This window comes from Plectrocnemia conspersa, unplaced genomic scaffold, assembly GCF_051122295.1.
Source record: "Plectrocnemia conspersa isolate PC_06_02 unplaced genomic scaffold, ASM5112229v1 ptg000009l, whole genome shotgun sequence".
Classification (NCBI taxonomy): domain Eukaryota; kingdom Metazoa; phylum Arthropoda; class Insecta; order Trichoptera; family Polycentropodidae; genus Plectrocnemia; species Plectrocnemia conspersa.
The window spans coordinates 17750816-17772285 of NW_028277173.1; the positions used below are offsets into that span (position 1 = coordinate 17750816).

Consider the following 21470-nt stretch of genomic DNA (forward strand, 5'->3'; position numbering starts at 1 on the left):
TTATTTCAAAAATTTTCGCGGGGGGGGGGGGCAAAAGTTCACCGGTCGTTTTTTTTAAATATTTTGCTTTCATTAAAATTCATAGTATTTCATTAAATGACAAACATTTTTCTTGTCAATTTCAGGGGGGGGGGGGGAAATGCCCCCACCTGCCTCTGCTTACTGGCATTTATTAATACGATATAGCATTCCTTGCTGTTTGTAAAAAAACTGACCAGCCTTACGAAAAGGATCGGCTGCTGCTAAAGGTCCAAATGTGGCCGTTTAATTAAGATTTTTTTTATAATAATTATTGAAATACATCATATGTTTTGTAGCGACCCCACCATGTTTGAAACGGTCTATGTCTCAAACCCTAAGCTCGCGTTAATGACTGTAACTAAAAATGGTCATTCATCAGCAATTGAGAGAAACAAGACAATATAGCGTAAAGGATTTTAGACCACATAGACCTCGTTACAGTCCCATAAATAACACGAGTTCTTACAGTAAATATTCTCCATCATTGAGTGAATTCTTTTATGGTGGAACGATTACGGATATCATAAATTACCGCATTTGTGACATTCCCGAAAATGCAATACGACCTTGGACAAGCGAGCGTCGCTTTCTAAAGGCGTAAATCTAATTCGCCGTTCTACAAAGCGACTGCTGCAATGATCGCTGCATAATTACGATTGGTCCGCAAGCCTTGTAGCATTTGATACATAAGCCCGGACTCAGATGAGGAGTCAGAGTCACGAAATCACGAAGTTGCAAGTCACCAGCAGCCACTCGAACAGACCATCAGATTCACAACGCCTGGCAGACGCGAATATACGACCTAAGGCTCCCGAACGATCATCGCAGCAAGACACTCGTTGCAGACAGTTACAAGAACTCTGAGAATCGTCCACGGACATCAAACCTGCGTCAGATTCACCACCGCTTGAAAAAAACGTCTCGCCATTAATCGTCCGTCGCACATATGTATATATTGTTATAAAAATTCTAACTAAATTCCACCCTGAGTCTTTGCTACAGAAAAAAATTTGAAGACATTTTTAAATTTGTGTTTTTTTTTAATAGTTGAAACTAAAGTTGGGTTACTTAATGGATTTACAAGAATTATTTTAAAATGTATTAATCGCATTAAAAATACTAATGACTTTGCCCGTTTCATTTTCTAAAGCAATATTTGGCAATAATGTCAATAGAAAATGAAATTGCCTAATCGCTCAAAATTGATTTAAGGTTTTGCGGACAAATTTTGATAAAATAAAAACCAGCCGAATTTATTTATACCAAAAGTTAAAAGCTTTTGTAATTTAAAATAAAAAATATTAGAATATGTATCTTTCATATGCATAGAGTAAAGCTTGAAATTTTGCAAATAGCTCAAGTATTAATCCATTCGTCGGACGAGTTAATTTATTTGGATTTGTTAACGCATTACACGCAGACAAGTCGAGTTTAACAAGAGCATTAGCCCCGATGGGCCGTTTTGAATACCCGTCCAAGGGTTAAGTGTAGCACGACTAATGCACCACGATATATCACCGGCCACATAAAGATAAAGACTGAAACGCCATATTTCCACGGCCGCGGCGCTGCTGCCGGCAGATTTATGGAGCTTTTTATAAAGCTCCGATATCGCCGAGGCACTCACTTTCGTACGGATAATCGCCAATTTATTGAAACACACCTCATCGTGCTTCACGTGTCGCAGGAGGGAACGAAAACAACGTACACTTGTCCTTTGAATGTTGACGTTTAAATATACCGAATAAAATACAAACATATCACACATATCTTTCTCGTACCAAAGGACGTGTATTATTCGATGATTGAAATTTTAATGAAAGTTGCGTTAGTGCTAAAAGTTCAAGATAATAATATTATTGAAGCATTCAATGGATCAATGTTTAATAACATTCATAATCTATAATAATGAATATTATAAATGGCCGATTAGGAGAGAGTTTATAAGTATGTTAATGTCAATAAAAAAAATAGCTATTCTTAAAAAAAAGCTCATGCTGAACTTTGATTATTTGTTCATACCTAAAACCAGGGCTGTGGAGTCGGAGTCGGAGTCGGAGTTGGAGTCGTGGAGTCGTGGTGTGTTGGCCGGAGTTGGAGTCGGAGTCGGAGTCGTGAAAAATTAGCGACTCCGACCATTTTTTTAAATTATGAAATTTATGAATTTTTAATTGCTTAATAATGAATGTGTATATCGTATGAATATTAAACGTGTATAAAAACACCAAAAATACCTGATAAAATTAAACTTTTTTGAGTCGGAGTCGAAGTCGAAGTCGGAGTCGGAGTGGAGTCGTGTTGTTGGTAAATATCGGAGTCGGAGTCGGAGTGGAGTCGTGTTGTTGGTAAATATCGGAATCGGAGTCGGAGTCGGAGTCGTGTTTTTTTTTAACGACTCCACAGCCCTGCCTAAAACACATATTATTTTTACAAAATGACCTATAAAGATTAGTAATTAATTCGTATTTATAAAATATGTTTATTTAAAACTAACAGCGATGTATTAGGATAGTATTTATTATGTTGTTTCTACAAATATTTGAACATGTTTCAAACGATCATAATATTGTATAGTTGTCTCAAACTTGGCTTTCTATTTAATCAATTACAAAAAATTAACGCTCTGATACGTAATAAGGGTTAATATAATTAATTAAATGCAGATATATCATCTAATTTAAACTTCTTACTTAATTTTGTCATAAAGAATGGCGACAAATTGTTCTTCAACCTTTACATTTCATTTTTATTATTTCTTTGCAGAATTCTGTTATTTCACAATGCTGAAAAGTGACTCATATTCACAAAATAATATAAGACGATTCTAAACAAATATTAGTTAAAGTGTACTAATTATTACGGATATATATATTTTCAATCACTGTGACCAATTTCTTAGTTAGTTAATTAATAACACGTTCTACTGTTTCAACATTCACGATAATATATACGTAATATATACAGATTTCAAGAAGACTTTTGATAAATTAAACTATTAAATATTAATCAAGAAGTTGATTAATGTCGGATTTTCCAATGACCTAACGAGATTCTTCCGTAGCTCTGGAATGACAAAAATCTTGTTTCACTACTGCTTATACTACAATATATGACATTAAACATCAGTTGTTAACTCGGACTTTTTATTACATGCTGAAGACTTTAAAATAGAGCGATTATTAATTCTTTACAAAATACTTTGGATTAATTTTTTAGATGGGCTCTGTTAAATAGTTTACAATTTAAATCTAACGAGATTTTCTACGATCTCAGTGAACTAAAAATATGAACGATCTTAGCGTTTTATTTAATGTTAAAATAAATTTTAACTATGATAAATATGATAAACAGTTTCACATAATTCCTATAGGATTATATATTACAATTATGCAAATAAAAAAAACTGGAATTCATATGCCAACTTACCTTCAATGTATGACTTCTCAAAGTGTGCACAAAAAGTTATTTGCTACTACTCTGAAAGATAAAGTCAAAATATGTTCTACCTAGTTTAGCATAAATATCAAGTTTACTCATTGTATTTTGAAAATTAATATAGTAGAATACCACTTATTAAGATTTTTTTAAATTTATAAACTTAAATATTATCTATTATGAAAGTAAAACAATAAAAGCTGAAAAGAACGCCTGTTCTGACCCAGCTGGTTATTAGCATTTACACGGTAGTGGTCTGTCTTTACGTCATTTACACACTCAAGATTTTTTTTATAAATTTACTTGTATGTGTGATACATATATCAAGATTTTATGCATTTATAGAATAACGTGAAATTTTTGTGCATATTCAACTTAAATATTATTATGAATAAGAATAAAAAAGTAAAAGCATAAAAATCAGATTTTTTTTCTAAAAATTTTTCATACAGCTTCGTTCTTGCTCTTCGGTTTTTTTTAATTAAAAATGTTTTATATTCCATAAATATATTTTTGTGGTTTTGTTATGTGTATTATACACATTTTTAATATTGTACGACGCGAAAATTATACAAAGCTTAAATATATATTTCTATTGTACTTTCCACATCTTGAAAAAATACAATACTGATATTTTGGCATTGAATTAAAAATATGCTTTTGAATTTAAAGACATGGAATGAACTAAGTTAAATTTTGCCAGTTAAACATTTCAATAAATTCGTGTTAAACCACTAAGTTTAGTATTTGAGATTTTTCTATATTGTCAAGAAAAACGTATTTTAAAAATTACGTTTTGCTCCTTTTTATTGAACATGTTTCGTTTGGAAACGAAAAATGTCTTTCTTTATGTATTTGAGTAATCTCAATATTAAAATTAAAGAAATCGTTTATTTTTAAGATTTTTGGAATTCTATTTGAGTCGTAGTTTATGTCTGTTATTGGATGTTCTAAATTTACGATAATTATCGAGGGTTTGTTTGTAAAACTTTATTCAATTGACACTTTCTATTGGAAAATTGTGTAGGATCTCCTACAGGATACAAAATATTTAATGATATTTAAGTAACAATCCTCCATAGCTGCTGACATAAATAGAACGCCATTTTATACAATCTTAATACAAGGACATAACAAAAAGACCAACCCAGTCAAATATTTCAGTGCGCAAAAATTATGAAAAATGAAAAATATGAACCAAAATCCATAAACATTCAAGAAGATTTTATGGGATTTATGGAAATACACGACCATTTAGCAAACGGTTTATATTCAACAACATTAAAAATGATATTAAATTAGGTTAATGTAGAAGGATTTTTCAAGGTTTTTCGGGTTTCGGTTTAACCTTTTTCATCTTAAATTCTCCACATATTAAAGTGTATTATCTTTGCACTTTGCTGTATAGGAATGCCTTTATAGAATGAATTTATCTCTTGTAGCTCAATAATTTAATATTATTTTATATGCACAGTTCAATTATTTTTCAAGACATTTTTTATCGGACACGAACCATTTTAAATAACGTACGTTATCGAAGGTTGGTGTTATTTATTTTTGACATAACAATCCATGAAGTTAAATTGATGTTTATAATTATAATAAATAGCAATAAAGTGATGAATGCGTGGCTTTACACAATTTGATGATAAGCGTAAAAGGAAAATATAGGGTTGCCATATCATATTAATAAAAATGAGAATTAATTTAAAGCAAATCATCTAAAAAAATCTAGTTTTTCTAGTTACTAATCAAATTTGGATATTGAGTATATCTAATTGTGAAACGAATGAATTTCCAAAACAAATTAGGACTTTTTTGCTCAAATGATTTTGAATGCCCTCCCACATATAAAAGTTACTCTAACCACGCCAAATACCCACACGTGTTTTGAAATGTCAACCGATTTGTCATCCAGATACAATGCCAAGAATCCGGCAAATCGGACTCGAGATCCATCCCGCGATAGTGGACCCATTTTAAAGAGCGTGACGACATACCTACTACTGAGCATTATCTTAGGTGCGCGTATTAATAAGTTGACATTGTTGACCAGATTGGTTCATTAAACAGCCGAGAGGCTTTAATCTGGCGATGGAAAAAAAGAGCAGCGCGACACCGGTAGACACCCGAGTGGCTCGTTATAAATAAGTCAAAGCCTTAACAAGGCATTATATTAAATAGCTTTTAACATTCCACACTCGATATCTGAGCGGAGGGCCACGTCTCTTTAGATAACGAGAGCCGTTCTCGCTCGCTGGACCCCGACTCGTTAAAAGTAGATCAAATACATACATACGATACAGATGTGGTCAAACATTTGCATTATCATTCTGCCAATCGAGTAAAAAACAGAAAATTAATCATGACCAAATACACAATTTTGTAATTGGAATTCAATTCATGTAAGTATATTAAATAATGACTGCAAACTTGTGGATTGCCATTGCCTTTTAACTTGTTATAGAAAAAAGTAATTTATTAATAATCTCGCTTAACATAACAAGTCGATTAATTCAATAATATATCCATTTAAAATCGACTACTACTTAACCAGCTAGTTATGTTAATGTTAAGTTATCAGTTAAGGTAGCAGTTTTAAGAAAAACATTTTTAATTTATACATGATTGTAATATTAAATTAAGACCGTGTTTTAAATTCTTAAAAAACAATAATTAGTGTTTCTGACTTCTTTTTTATATCAATCTCGTGACAATAAAAATTGATAATTAGAAATTTAATAGTAGTATTTAACCTTAAATTAAACATATATATTTATTTCGCGCAGCTTCTTTTAGTTCGTGCTTGGCTCAAATGATTCTGGCTTATATACCTTTGTGTAAATGGAAGAAATCCAACGTCTCTTCTTCAGTCCTCGATTATGTAGCCAATGTGATGATTTGCGGTGGAATCAGGCTCTTTGTTATTGTCCAAAACATAGATTCGAAACTCAAATGTGTAATCCGGAGATTCTTGGTAGCTGTTCACACCGCATTCCTTCGGATTTGTTAGTACAGACCACGATATCTATGCAAAAAATGCAAACGAATTAGTTTTATGAATCGGTTCTAATTGAGTTTTAGTTATGAATCGCAAGCAGAAATTCTATATACTAATGTGTATTTTATTAACTGATGCGACACCCAACTATCGAAATTCTTAGCCTTCTCAAGCTTTCATATATACTCGAAACAAAAGTGTAAATAATGTTGTGTCCGTCCAATCTCATGAGTGGTCAAATGAAATTGATTTTATCTATAGTGTTGATTTTATACATCTATTGCTTTTTAAGTATTGAAATATTATGAATGATCAGTAAAAAACTTTCTGTTTAGGCTGAAACTGAAACACAATATTATTACAAACATGCATTAAGACACGTACTTTGGTCTTTCTTATTTTAAAAGACAAAGAAACAGCAGGATAGACATTGATTATGGTCCCTCGTCCTCGATGAGTTAACTGCGCTCCTTGGACGATTCTCATTTCGGGCACATCCCGTTTTATGGCCCTCAACGTCCGACGGGAAAGAAATACGGCCACCGCACGCTTCGAAAGGAATTACGTCCGCTGTCTTCCCGATCGTGGGGTCCCCGGGGAAAGCCACCTTTGTGAGCGCGCGTGTGTCGTGAGACCGACCTGCGTGGGATCCATCAAAAGATTTATGCCTCCGACAACAACACTTGATTTCCCGATGGAGATTGCAATTAGGGGGTCGGCCGACCCCTTTCCCCGAATCCTTTCAATCGCCGAGCGAAAAGGAATTGCTCTTTGCGGCCGGGAGTCGTTTTTCATTCGGCCGCTACGTCGGGGGCGGTTCATAGTGATTTGAGGGTTGATTTGATTTAAACCTATTTATATATCAAAAATATATGTATATACCAAAATTTCATAACCAAAGGTCGGATAGGGGATTATTTATCGGAACGCAGATGAGTTCAAATAAATTATATTAATAACCCTAAGATTGTATTTATAATGAATGATTAATTAATGAGAGCATTTATCAAATAATATTGCATTAGTCAGTAGGATAAGGAGTAGCAAGTAGTATTTTTCTTGTATGTGTCGTTCCAAATAAAAAGCAGATGAGAAAGAAGATCGAGTTAAGCTATTGGCGATTCAAGGTGAGTACTCGACTGACCGAAATCTGATGATCGACGTGGAAGCGGATGCTTTTCTATTGGCTTCGATGGGGATGTCCGTGTCGATTAGCCGAAGCATCACTGAGCAGAAGTTTTAAGGAAAAGTTGAATTGACGTTTTTCTTTAAAACACGACAATCTTGAGTGATCTCAAAAATAAGATTTATTTCAACTTATTTACTTCTGCTTTTGCTAAAACATGCTCTTTAGCTTGCAATTTTAGCAACATTCTGCCGTATCTTAGCAATATTATTATATCGAGAATTATAATCGTTCTGAATTATTTACCATGTCATGCTAGTTATGACCAAGAGACGTTTGCTTTAAGCTTGGCGGGAGTTTCCCACCCGGTCGTCCTTATAATACTGGCTTCCATACTGCGTGGACGCGGTGGTGAGCCTACGAATAATGTTTCGTAGAAGTAAAATTCAATAGGTAAAACCATCTTAAGCGTTTTATTGCTCCTTTTACATGGCCACTCCATATGGGTAATGGTCGCAAGAACAAAAAGAAAAGCCCCTGACTTCTTCTCAAAAGGCAGAGTTAAAGAATAATTTTATATTAAAATTATTATCCTTTGTCTTGACTCATGTTTAAGTAATATTATATGAAAAAAGTTCTATCTTCCGAAGCAATTAAATAGTCCGCACATGTCAAAGGTATAGAATATAAATCCATTGTCTACTCCAGTGTTAGTAGCCTACTCATACGTACAACGCTGTTCGTCTCACGCGATATGGTCCAAATACCCCGGTTTGCGGCCATCTCTGTTCCATAATTATAACTTTGTCAATTCGTATATACAACTAAAAAATTGTAATAGTCAGCATATTTTTCTTAAAAAAGCTTGATAAAAATGGTTAAATAAAATAAGTTCACAACAATGTTTAATGTATATTCATATGCAGTATTTTTTTTAAATGTATCATATTAATAAAGGTTTTTATTGTGTGCATCAAGCACTTCGCACACGCATCCAGCCTGGTATGTGTACAAAATAAAAATAATAGTTCAAACAGGTGTCACTGAGGGGCGCAGCATCCGAGGGAAACATTCTTCTCTAGGTACCTAATATTTTTTGGCGTATCTTTTAGGCTGAAATCTCTGAGAGCCTTTCTACGGAGTTGCAACTAGTTGAGGGTGGAGCCCCGGCGACGGACCCACTCCATAGTTGCGATCTTTTCTGGGGTTCTGGGGGCGTAGACCTTTTCCGTGTAATAAGTTCAACAAATCAATAGTGTAACTCCGGCGGTAGATCGAACTTCGGCCCAACTACGATCCACGCGGAATTTTTAGAAATGCAATTCAGATATTTAGAGAGCTCGTGAGTTACCTTAATCTCGCCGAACTATTGGAATTCCATTATTTACCGCGATTTTAATAAAAAAATAATAATGTGCAGGTTAATTCAGTTGTGCAATGCAAACTATTTAGATATATTTTTTTAAACTAGCTTAGGGGGGCGTTGAAATTTATTTATAAATAAGCCCTTGCGTAAAAAATTAATATTCTCGCTGTATCTGCTATCAAAAATACTGCAACATTATCTTTTGAATAGCAAATAAAAATATTAACTCATATCACTGCCTGCGTTATTTCGTAAAATAATAAGGTCGTTTTCAGTATAGATGAAATTGTTACTACCGATTTTCCAATTGATCGAAGCATGTATTCTACACATTATTATTTTCTATGCTTCTTCGAATGATTATTCTAATTAAAGCATACCATTGATAGTTAACGGGAAAATACTAAGTTTTTATCAATATTCTAGTTTATTATCTTCTAAAAATACTGAACGATAAAATAAGCAAAAAATATAATTATTTATCATTATTTTAGTAAATCATATTCCATCTGTAAAAGAAATAGAAAAATAATGTACCAATAATCTAAGCTTCACACCTAAAAATAAAAACTTATGCAAGTTGCACACCAATAATATTATTATTAAAATGCAATGAATAATTAATATCGTATTGATCACTTGTCGTCACTTAGATCAAATTTTAAATTATGGATAAAGCTAGTACAGGTATAAATAAAACAACTCAGTAATTACTCAGAATATGTAAATATTTAAATTCAAATTTGTAACTTACACCATCACAATAACGTTAACATAATGAAAATATATGCATAATATTTTTTAAATTAATAATATTTATCAAATTTAATATTAATAATCATAATAATAATTAGAATAGTATCACTAAGGATTATACAAATGTGTGAAAAAACAAACTCATTTACAATAAAAAACACTGGACTAGAAAGACGGCAAAAATATGCCGAATTACAGTCGCTAAATTTACACTCTCTACACCTCGGCTGCGTTATATACACATTAGTTTATTATATAGTATACATTGCATTACAATTACGTAAAAACGCGAGCGAATCTCAGTCAATGTTTGTATTCCTCTAATAAAAACAAATAGAAAGGAAGGAAATTAATATACAAAAAATATACATAAATTTATTTTAATATACATATTGAAAATCTATTCTTTCATTTATATTCTTCAATAAAGACATAACCTCAATATTTGTGGCAATGGAAGACCATTTCAAATGCATAACAGTGTGAACATATTGCTTTTTTAAATATTATTATCATAAATATATTAACACAAGCCATTCATTGCAAGATCGTAAAACTTTAAACTTGAACAATTTGATCCCTCTATTAATGTGGCTTGTATGCTATACACACCTTTATAATAATTGCAATATTTACAATTAGATTTTATTATTACTATTACAAGAGAGAAAGAGAAAGAGAGAAACGTTATAATAGAGCAGACTTGAACAGCTATACTTTAATAGATTAATAACAGTTTATATACAAATTGGTGATTTCTATGCGCCAATGAGTTCTTTGGTCAATCAAAAAAACAACTAAATACCTTTGTTAAAAATTGAAGATTTAACAATATGCATTTATATGATTTATATGAAAATAGATCTATTTTGATTTTGGATCAACGGTTTTATATTCATGTATAGATTAATATCTAATAAGAAAACTATATAATGTAATTAAAAATTTAAATTGCATTTAGCGATAATGCTTCTACCATAAAAACCTATTTTGTCACTATGTTCAATCATTGGTCGTCAATTCGTCTTTATTTAACACAACCTATAATAACAAAGTGAAATAATAGTCAAATAGATAATAAAAAAAAGAGGTACAACTGAGGTTATGTCAAAGGTTTAAAACAGTTTTTATACATTTAAATATAAAATAGCTTACGATACGAGAAGTACTGTAAATTGCGTCTTATTGCAAATTTTCACTAGCAAAACTAACGAAGGCTATACAATTCGATAGGAAGGAGAAAAATTTTCATCTTTACAAATATATACACTTAAGCCGAGGATTATTCCCACATCGTCTCATCTATGCGTGTAGTTTGCTTGTCTTCCGTTTGTGTTATTACTTATGTGCCTGGAATTGCACGTCCTCTTCGCTATTAGCTGAAAGCACTCTTCGCATACTCTAACAGGCTTTAACTGGCCGAAGCGAGGTAGTGGAATTGAATTTGCACTGCAAGCTGCGCAGAAAACTTTCCCTGAAAACAAATCATGGAATGTAAGAATTCATTACCAAAAATTGCCACCGTGATATTATTGATAGACTATTTACCGCAATTCCTGCAGTGATGTCTTCGTCTGAATGCCGTGAAATGTATACCACACCTCATGCAATCGGGAGCGGCTATGTCCGGCACCCACTCGGGGGCTCGCTCGTATCTAGACTGTGACCGTAGCCCCATGTCCCGAATGCATGCATTATCATTAATGATATCCTGATGATTGTCTCTGCAGTCCATTTGTTCGTTAATGTAATTCGAATTGTCCTCGTTATTCAACATATTGGCTTCGTCGTCATTATGATTGTCTGAATTGTTAGAATCTATCGAACTACTGGAGCTACGGTCATACGAGGATGGCTGCTCGATCTGAGAGCTCTCGTGGTCTTCTTGGTTAACCAGTTTAGTGCTCTCTTGGAGTGAGGCGTGAGACGATTGTTTCGTCTTTGATATTATGGACGATATTGTGTTGCGTCTGCTGGAGTTCAAATGTTCCGAAGCATTTTGGTCAATGTCACTATGTTGGGAGTTGCGCCTTTCGTTGAGATCATTACGCACATTTTCGTCAGCATTTTCTTCCGAGAGTCTGGAGCTCGGAGAGGGCGATATATTATCCGCATAGACTTCTTCAGCAGAATGAATACTGTCGAATGAGTCGCCGTTGGTTAAGACTTCAGATGCAGACACTTCATATTCAATAGAGCTGTTATTTCTATCCCTATTTAATCTTGGCTGTTCTCGCTCTGTTTGTTGTTCAGTTTCGTCTGAATTCGAGCTGGTCTCTTTTTTGTCATCAGTGCTTTTATCATCTTCAACTTCAGGTGTTTGATTCATGAGAAAGACTGATTTGAGGATGTTTCTAAGATCGGAAGCATAATTGGTTTGAAGTTGATCTGCAACAGCAGCGATACACACAAATAATCGATGTATCAAATCTTCACAGGATCTACAAAAATTTCAAGATCATATTTAATGCATAAGCAATAATTATATATAATTTAAAATATTGGAGTATACATATATAATATAAGGACTAGAGAGGAACTAACTAGAGGTGAATAAAGATAAACAAAATTAGGATGTGCCATTAATTTGGCCAAAACGAATGAATGAATATCATGGAAAGGAAGTGGTAACCTGGAAGAACTTGTAGCTACTAAGAGTTGGAGAAAAATCGTGAATCTTATTAACCCTTTGAGCGGTATTTTCATTCTTACTAATATTAAAATTTTTTAAAATACTAAACTATCAACGTACGCTGACGACACTGCAATATTAACTAGGTCTTATGATCTTAAACTGATTGCAATTAAACTACAGAAATCCCTTGAAAACTTAAATTTGATGAAACAGAGAATTAAAATTAATCAAGACAAAACAGAAGCAATAACATTTACAAAACGTAGAGAGCCCTTGCCTGCACCCATTCAGATTGAATAAAGGCATAATATTGAATGGAGAGTGAGCATTAAATACCTGGGTATACACTTGGACTCCAGACTTAAATTCAACAAATATATAACTAAACTTCAGTCAAAAGGGCTTGACGCCATTACGGCTCTGAAATCAATATTTATTAGAAAAAGTGCGCTAACCATAATAAATAAAATCCTAGTCTATAAGCAATTAATAATTACTTTAACTAAAAGTGATTATTTAACAATAGTGCGATTCAACAAAGGCTCTCGTTACGACTAGAATTAGAGGGTTCCCTCATAAATAACATGCAAGGATTCTCCGTTGCATTGAATGAATATTCGTCTATCATCGTATGTTGCAATATAATATAATAAAATTCTCATTAGTTTCCACCTGTGTCTTACTGGCTGCGAAGTCACACCCCTTAGGGTTACCAAACCTTAAATATTTTTCTTTGAATTTTACAATACTTACAGATAGTTTATTATTTTTTATTTATTTTTATTGTATAACTTTACAATAATTGTTAACAATGGAAATGGTTATGAACCAGTGTTGTGCATTTAATGTAACTGTATGCTATTGTACTTATGTATATTTTTGAAAAAGTTTTATAAGAAAATAAAAAAATGTGTATAAATTAACTCACTACTCAAAGGGTTAATGAGGGAATGACAAGAACACAATAAATAAAATAAAATATAATATTACATACCGAAACTTTGCTCTCGTCTGATGCCTTGAAGCAAATTCACGAGCCTGTAGCGCGAGAGCAATTTCTTCATCATCGGCCCAATCCGAATGGAAAGAAGAAGTAGCACTGGATTGTGAAGAACAAGAACCTCCGACACTATTCATAATTAAAATAGCATTAACAACTTGTCATATAATATAAAATTTAATACATTCTACTATACTAACCTATCTTCTACATATTGATCTAGATTCAATTTTATAGGCGTCTTTAGTTTAGGTGCTCTCCGAAGTATGACATTGGCAGGCGACCACATTTTACCATCGCCGACAGAATGTCTAGACTTTAAACTCCTCTTCTTATGTTTCGGACTGGATTTTCTCAACTTTCTCTGATTGAGAACCGCTGTTGAGTTCGAGCCGGAACAGGACGGTTCGGGAACACTCGATGCACTTGATGGAGTATCACAGGCAACTGGAGACGAATCTTCGATCACAACACTAGGATTACTCGAACACTGTCTCACAGTTAAATCGTTACCTAAGCACTTTTCAGCAGGAGGTGGTGCTGCAACTAATGTCTTTTGATTTTCATTACAAATATTCGAAGAGTCTGTACTTAATTTACTATCACATTTATCTCTATTATTATTATTATTATTATGCCTATTATCATAAGAATCGAGCACAATCTCTGGCGTCGTTATATCTAAATTTTGATTTGTATTTACAATAGTATTATAAGAACACAAATTATTATCACAAGGTGTTTCAGAATTATTTGCATGGTCAGAAACAGCACAATTGTCAATTACACTAATATCACTTGATTTGGCAGTATTATCTTTATTACCCTGAATAAACTCGGGTTGTTGCATGATCCTACATGACGGTCCGGCTTCGTTTTTCTCTACATTCTCGGTGTCTTCTTGATATTTAAAAAAGAATGATTTAATGTTTACCAATTCCGTAGGCGGTATTTCTTCGCCATTTTTCGGTTGCATCTCTCTGGTTTTATCGTCAATGTCTTTCACCTCCGAATCCGGCGATCTATCTAAGCTCGTGTTCTCTGTACAAATACCTGAATCACCGGGAGTCTGCTCGTTGGTATCGCTTTCATATCCGACCAAGAATTGAGTCTTTTTATTTGAAAGTTTTTTTTCAGAGTGAGATGTCGGAACATCTTCCGGACATGAGTTCTGCGTAGATTCTTGAGTGACATAGTTATTATGAAAATTTTCGTTGGTGAACAATAAGCAACTTAAATTTGCGTTCGTCACTGATATATTCTCTTCTAAAATCTCGTTTTCAACGTCTCTCATACTGATGGAGCTTTGTGTCATCAACAACGGATTGTTCATTGAATTCATCAGGGAATCTTCAAACGCTGCTGGATTGTTGTTTGCTAGCGACGCTAAAATCACAGGTTCTTGACTTATTGCGTTCAAAATGAGATATCCGTGACTTGTTGATGGCATCGACGCTTGAGACATTCCCTTATCGTTTCTCGACGGCGAATACGTAACGTTATTTGTAAGATTATTAAATTCCGGATCCGTTTCAGTCGATACTAAATTAGAAACGTCATTAGTTGAAAACGAAAAGATTTGTCCAGACACTTGATTGTGTAGTAAATTTGTTATGGACGAATCGAAATGGTTGTTTTCCGATACTTCTTGATTGGCAGAGACTAGATTTGTTTCAAGTATTGAAGAATTGCACTCCGACGTAGACGGATATGTGTTAGAACTCACTAATGGATCGAATATTGACAGAGCATTATTCGATAGATTTCTAACGGCGAATTCATTGTGATGGCCAGACACACAATCATTTTGACTAGACTTCCTACTGCTCCCGTGTGATTTATTGGAGTTTCGCCTTTCCGTACGCAACGCAGTCAAATTATCAATATCTAATTCTTTATTATTATCGTTAACATTAACACCTAACTCGTCAAATTCTACAACTAAATTAGTGTTTTCTTCTTGGAATGTATTGTCCAGGTATATTGCATCAACTTCTGGCGTATTGCAATAGTTGATATCCATCGAATTATCTCCGATTATAAATTGAGGTGCGTCAAAATTTTCTTCATCGATTCGTGTGACTTGATACAACCTCTCTAAACCGTCGATTAACGGAGATAGAACTTCAATGTTTTCCGGGAGATAATCGGCTTCAGTAATAACTCTATCCCTGAAATCAAATACATTAAAAATAACACATAAATTCAATAGCATTACAATTACAAATAAAAAAACTCACGTTTCTTTCCCGTCATCCCCCATTCTCACAGTCGACGCACTATCATCGAAAAAATCTTCACAATGCGAGTACTCCGAATAAAATCGAGTAGCAAATTCAGAAATATCAGGATAGTAAGATCCATCGACGTTTTCAGGTACAGATCCTGTTGAGTAAATGTTTATATTATATTTAATTCTAAAGAAAATATATTATTACATTAAGTAAAAAATATCAATACCATTAAATGACAAATCAACATTGGACCTTATAGCGGCTATATCTTCGTTCGTACACAACAATTTCTCTAATAAATACAGTTCTTTTTTGTCGAGTGTCCATAACAATTCTCTAATCTTATGAAGCAAAGTTCTAAAGGGTCTAAACATATCCGACATTAATTCTGCAAATTTATAAAATGCATATGATTATATTGGAATTCATGAAAATATATAAAATAATTTCAATATAATTTACCAGGTGACTTATCGATGCTTAGTGGACCATTTGAAAATATCAGTAAGCCACTAACTATTGCCAAACGAGGAATTGCGAACATTAAGGCAGGATCGTAATCATCAACCTAAAAATAAACAAATAAAAATATGAATTGTATAACAATATGATTTATTTTAATAAAAGTATGCAATAATTATTCCGAAGATTATAGCTAACTTTAACCCTTTGAGTAGTGAGTTAATTTATACACATTTGAAAATTTGTTTGTATACACATGGGAGTGAGTTAATTTTACATATTATTCCATAATTATCTCTGTTATCTATTTATTATTATCAATTAGTAATTCTCAAAGTTTTATTGCTTTGATATTTATTATTGTATAAGTATGTTTTAATAATTTATTTTAACACTTTTCTATTATTAAATTTCGTTAATTTTTTTTACATATTTTTTGATATGTTCATTTATATCGTACTCTGAAATTTAATGGTATTATTTTCTATAAAAATAATTTACATTAAAGCATATTGAAAAAAATATTATATTAATATAATTAAGAAAGATCAACCATTGTACTTGTACAGCGATACCGCTCAAAGGGTTAAAATAAATACATATATTTTTAATTACTTATTAAATTTAATGGTATAAATAACAAAAATATTAACCTGATCTTGAGTCAACAACCCGATTCGCCTGGCACGCTGCAAAGTCTCCGAGAAGAGTACGCATATGAGCTGCTGCATTTCAAACTCTTGCGGCGTTTTCACCGGCACCATTGCACTAACATAGCACAATTCAAACTCAGCGAACAATCTGCCATCATAAAAAACGATTGTCACATAACAAATTAAATAAATATTCACATTAAAAAAAATAAAAATGATACCTATCGAAGATCTTCAGACTCTCATGCAGATTCTCGGTGCAGTTCTGCGGCGAAGGAGCTCCATATTTATTGCACCGCAAGCAATGATCCCGCAACTGGGATCGAACCTTTTCGAGGCTGTGAGTGAGAGCTCGCGCCAAAGGGCGCATAGCGTCGGATTCGCCTTCTCTATGCATAATCGAAGATCCGGCCGCTAGACACTGAACGATGCAAACATTCGTTAACAACAAAATATATGGAGCATTTTCTGGTATAATCGACGTATTTACCTCAGCTCCGAACCACAGCTGTCCAGCGAGATTTTCGTGGAGCACATCTTCGGGGAACTTTACGCGGAATCCGCGCGGTACTCGTTCGTTTCCCAGCAGTTGGTCCATAATCTGCCCAGTGATGTTCAAAACTCGTTCCTAAAAAAAATATTGTAAAATAAAAAAAAATACACACTATAAATATAGTAGAATAATCTTACTTGACAATGCCGCAACTGGTTGACGAGCGTCGAGCATCTCTCAGGATTTTCTCGACCGTCAAACGAGTCCAGTTCGGCTGCCACCATATTGAGGGCTTCATCAGCGAAGAAAAACTGTGCGAGAAGGGATCGATCATCCCTCTGTAGACAAAGAAAAGAAAAAAATGAAAAACAAGAAAAAAATCCTTTACATCATGAAATATCGAATTTCGTTAAATTTTACCATATGGTAGTGACACGCCACATATGTATGTGGTTGAATATTACTAAATCTAAAATCATGAATAAATTTCATAACACTGCCCAATATAATCTATTTTGTAAGATTATTATATTTTTATAATAAAAATACGAAATCCTAACTGGTAAAAAATATACTTTTGCTATTCTTTATAGCTGTTGCGACATAATGCAATTTTTGAGTACATTGTCATGGTTATAGTTACTTACAATACACACATACACACAGGTATATATGTACATATATTTTTAGTAACAGTAAGCACCTCATTGTCAAGTACTGTAACGTGATTTATATTAATAGTACTCATTAAATCAACATAATGCATTACAGAAGGTCATTTCAGACAATATAATTATAATGTTTAAATACGATAATATATATTCAACTACATAGTGAAATAATTTGTAATTTTTGATACATTACCTCTGAAAAAAATATCATCATACATGAGATATCTAAGGATATTTTTGAAAATTAAAACAGTGGTCAAAAACTTTTATTTCACAAAATTATATATTAGAAACCTGATCATGGTTACTTTTTACGGGCTATTCTTTATAAATAATATTTACACACATGTTTCATACATACATACACCTTTTATGACCACAAGTACACACGAAAATAAAACGATATAAAATACACCACTCATTGAACCAACTCTACAAAGCAATCCCTGAAAACATCTATGTCTAGCAAGCTTGCTGAGAAGCTGGATAGTTTGTGTGGGTGGGTATTATTGAGAGTTGACGCCCTGGCCACAAGTCAAGAATCAAGGCTATCACTAAGTATTGACGTATTGTCGACACCGCCCTTTTAATAACAGCAAAAAGTACTTTATTAGTAGTACTTCTCCCCGCTAAGTTTTTAGATATGGAGTCAGATGCAAAAAAGCTACGAACTAGTTAATAAGCTACTCATAAGTCCTCATACTCCTACAAATGCGATTATTGTGGGATGAGTGGAGAGTATTTAATGAGTACAGTAGAACCCCCAATAACACGGTAAATTGGGCGCGTGTAGTTATGGGGCAAAAAAATACTCGTACATTTTTTTGTAATACGTACAAACAAACCAGGCGCGTGTGATGAGATATCCTCACTTTGACTCGCTCGAACATAAAGTAACAGGTATCCAAATAGCACGTCTTCAATTTACCGTGTTATTGGAGGTTCTACTGTATATATATATATTGATAGGTTCGGTGATTGTTGCGCAAACAAAAATTGCGCAAGCGAAAACATCGATCAGTTGATCAATATACATATATATGTATGGGGTTCTTCTTAAAACTCGCGCACTTAATCACCGTAACCACAACAATAACAAGGATGTAACTGAACAGACCACACAACAGCCCTCGTTACATCCAGGGGAAAAGGGTAACACATAAATAACATATGTATGTAATTACCCTCCGATGCATAAAAAGAATATTTTTTTGTTGCGTAACGGGCGCAGAAATAAAACCATCAGAAGACAAAAAGCACCATTAATCACATTTAACCCGTTGCACAATTCGACCTCCAAAGATGTCCATCAAGCAAATGTCACTTTCTAGAGGCGTGGACATATTTCGTTGGTCGAATAAAGGAGTGCAACAATTGACGGTAGAATGTGGACGGCCAGACTTACAGAGATTCGCAGAGAGGAACGGACTTTGACCATACTGTCGCTGCCACAACTACAAGACCTCCGAGGACCATCCACTGGGCTTCATCCCTCCGCCAGCTTCTCCACCATCGTTCGGAGAATAACAATAATTTGTTGCAATATATTATACAATAAATTTCGTTACATGTTTCGGACGTCTTACTGGCTGCGAATTCACATCCTTTAGGGTTAGAAATCTTAAATATGTATATTTATGAATACGTCAATATATATAAAAATAATAATGTATGTTTATGTCATTATAATTGTAATTTAAAAATATTTTACAATTATATTAGTAATTTACCTTGGTATACATTCACATTTCCTAATTTTGCATATTTTTTACTTAAAAATAGAGGAGAATATAATCAGTTAGAATTAAAAGTAAAATATATTTGACAATCAAACAATCGTATATTAATTATATAACCATCTATGAATTTTCGTCTGTCTAGTTACCGTTTTGATAAGGTGACCAGACAGACATCCTCCTCAAAAATATTGTCATCCTTGAACAAAACTATCAAAAATGACTATTTTTTAGTTACCGTAGCAATTTCTCCTTCTCAAAAAAAAAAACCGCTGGAACAAAAGTTTTCGTAATGACCATTTTTAAGGTCCTATAGCAATTTGTCCTCTTCCTTGAAGAAAAAAATCCGAGATGGCCTTTTTATTTATAGGTCGCCTTATTTTTGAGCAAATTACATTTTTTGCTGAAATCAAATACAATTTTTATAGGGATTTAATGTGATATTGACCCTCTCTCTCTCTATCTACACATTTCTTTTTCTTCGTAAAAAAAACTGAATCGCGTTTATTGCCTTTGAGAGGTTCTTAGATTTCACTGGAGACGCAAAAAACCCGTCACTTTCGATGGGGAGCTCCGCACGCGACGGAACGGGAACGAATTTCTCTTTTCGTGTTCACGGCGAGCGCGGTCACGATGACCAGTCGCCGCAGTTAGATAACACAATGACTTAATAATATATAAATAGTTTTTTAAAAAATACGCACACACCACATATTTTATTAATCGTAAAGAAATTGGCAAAGTTTGAGTGCCACTGGTGAGATCGCTCGATCGGGAAGTCCTCGCGGATGTCGTTCAAGGATGCTCGCCAATAATTGGGGCATGCGATGCGGACACAATGTGTCAAATGCACCGCTTCCCAAATTATGGGAGCGGGGAATCTTCGACGTCTAGGTCGCTGCATTCAATATGTTGTACGTCCATTTATCACGCTTATGCAACTTGGAAAGTCACTCATCGATTTTGCAAAGCAAAACAGTGCGAATTGAAAGTTTATCGTGCACAAACGAGAGAAGAAACTCTGCGGGCTCGATCTATGAAACTTGGAAATCCTCCATCGCTGGCGAACGATAAAAGTTTTCCAATATCGGAAAAGGCGCATTACTGAAAGCTGCTGAAATGAAGTTCGCATGAAAATTTTCTTTAAAATGAACGAATCAAGAAAGAAAGACGAACAATGTATGTAGCATAATAGCGAGTTGCATAATTTCTCGCCGTACAGTTTGATAAGGATCATCATAACCGGAAGACATGAAAGAATGGGGTCTATTATTCATTAGACATAGTGTAGAGCTATTATTAGACAGTAACAACTTAAGCATTATCACGAAACAATTTTAACGCAAGTAATTACTCGCGTGTTAATTGACCACATAAAACTTTCCTAATAATGATACGTTCGCGGAACGATCAATAAAATAACGAGAGATGCCAGAGCTGAGATCATGTGTTAAGATCGATCTTTACGGAAATACATCCACTTGGTATTCAGCAATTTCAACAATTAGTATTAATAATATTGATAATAAGGGAAGCATTCAGCTATCGACTATCGTCGTCCTTGAAGGGAATTGTGATTTGAAGCCAATTGAAGCGATAAGGTAGACCTATAAAAATTAATGGAAAAATGGGAAAAAGTACATTGTCGCATGTAAATAATGTGGCAGTCCGAATCGTTGTCTTAATTAAATATCACAGACAACCACGTTTTATTGCGGCTTTGTTGGATCAAAATCCTCAGCAGCATAATAGTGCTACCAACACTGAGGATTAGTTTTTATTACATTAAGTCAATTGGATTTTTTAGTCTGTTATTTTTTCAATTGAGTAGAATAACGTGCGGCATTGTATATCGAATCTTACGATGATTAGCTTATTTTT

The 21470-nt window shown here is 33.7% G+C and overlaps 2 protein-coding genes across 2 annotated transcripts in view; one reads left to right on the top strand and one right to left on the bottom strand.

The window, feature by feature from the left end:
• l(2)k05819 (transmembrane protein 94-like protein l(2)k05819) overlaps positions 1-21470 on the top strand; it is a 605947-nt gene that overhangs the window by 167849 nt on the left and 416628 nt on the right. The window lies entirely within an intron of this gene.
• LOC148232116 (lateral signaling target protein 2 homolog) overlaps positions 10072-21470 on the bottom strand; it is a 29989-nt gene continuing 18590 nt past the window's right edge. Inside the window, exons 2-12 of the mRNA XM_088193764.1 lie at positions 17380-17520; positions 17180-17317; positions 16911-17110; positions 16690-16837; positions 16037-16142; positions 15801-15962; positions 15581-15725; positions 13541-15511; positions 13335-13469; positions 11254-12146; positions 10072-11179 (exon numbers count right to left, since the gene is read on the bottom strand). Of these exons, the coding sequence (XP_088049890.1) occupies positions 11004-11179; positions 11254-12146; positions 13335-13469; positions 13541-15511; positions 15581-15725; positions 15801-15962; positions 16037-16142; positions 16690-16837; positions 16911-17110; positions 17180-17317; positions 17380-17520 (4215 nt within the window). The 3' untranslated portion in view covers positions 10072-11003. The remainder of the gene's footprint in view (positions 11180-11253; positions 12147-13334; positions 13470-13540; positions 15512-15580; positions 15726-15800; positions 15963-16036; positions 16143-16689; positions 16838-16910; positions 17111-17179; positions 17318-17379; positions 17521-21470) is intronic.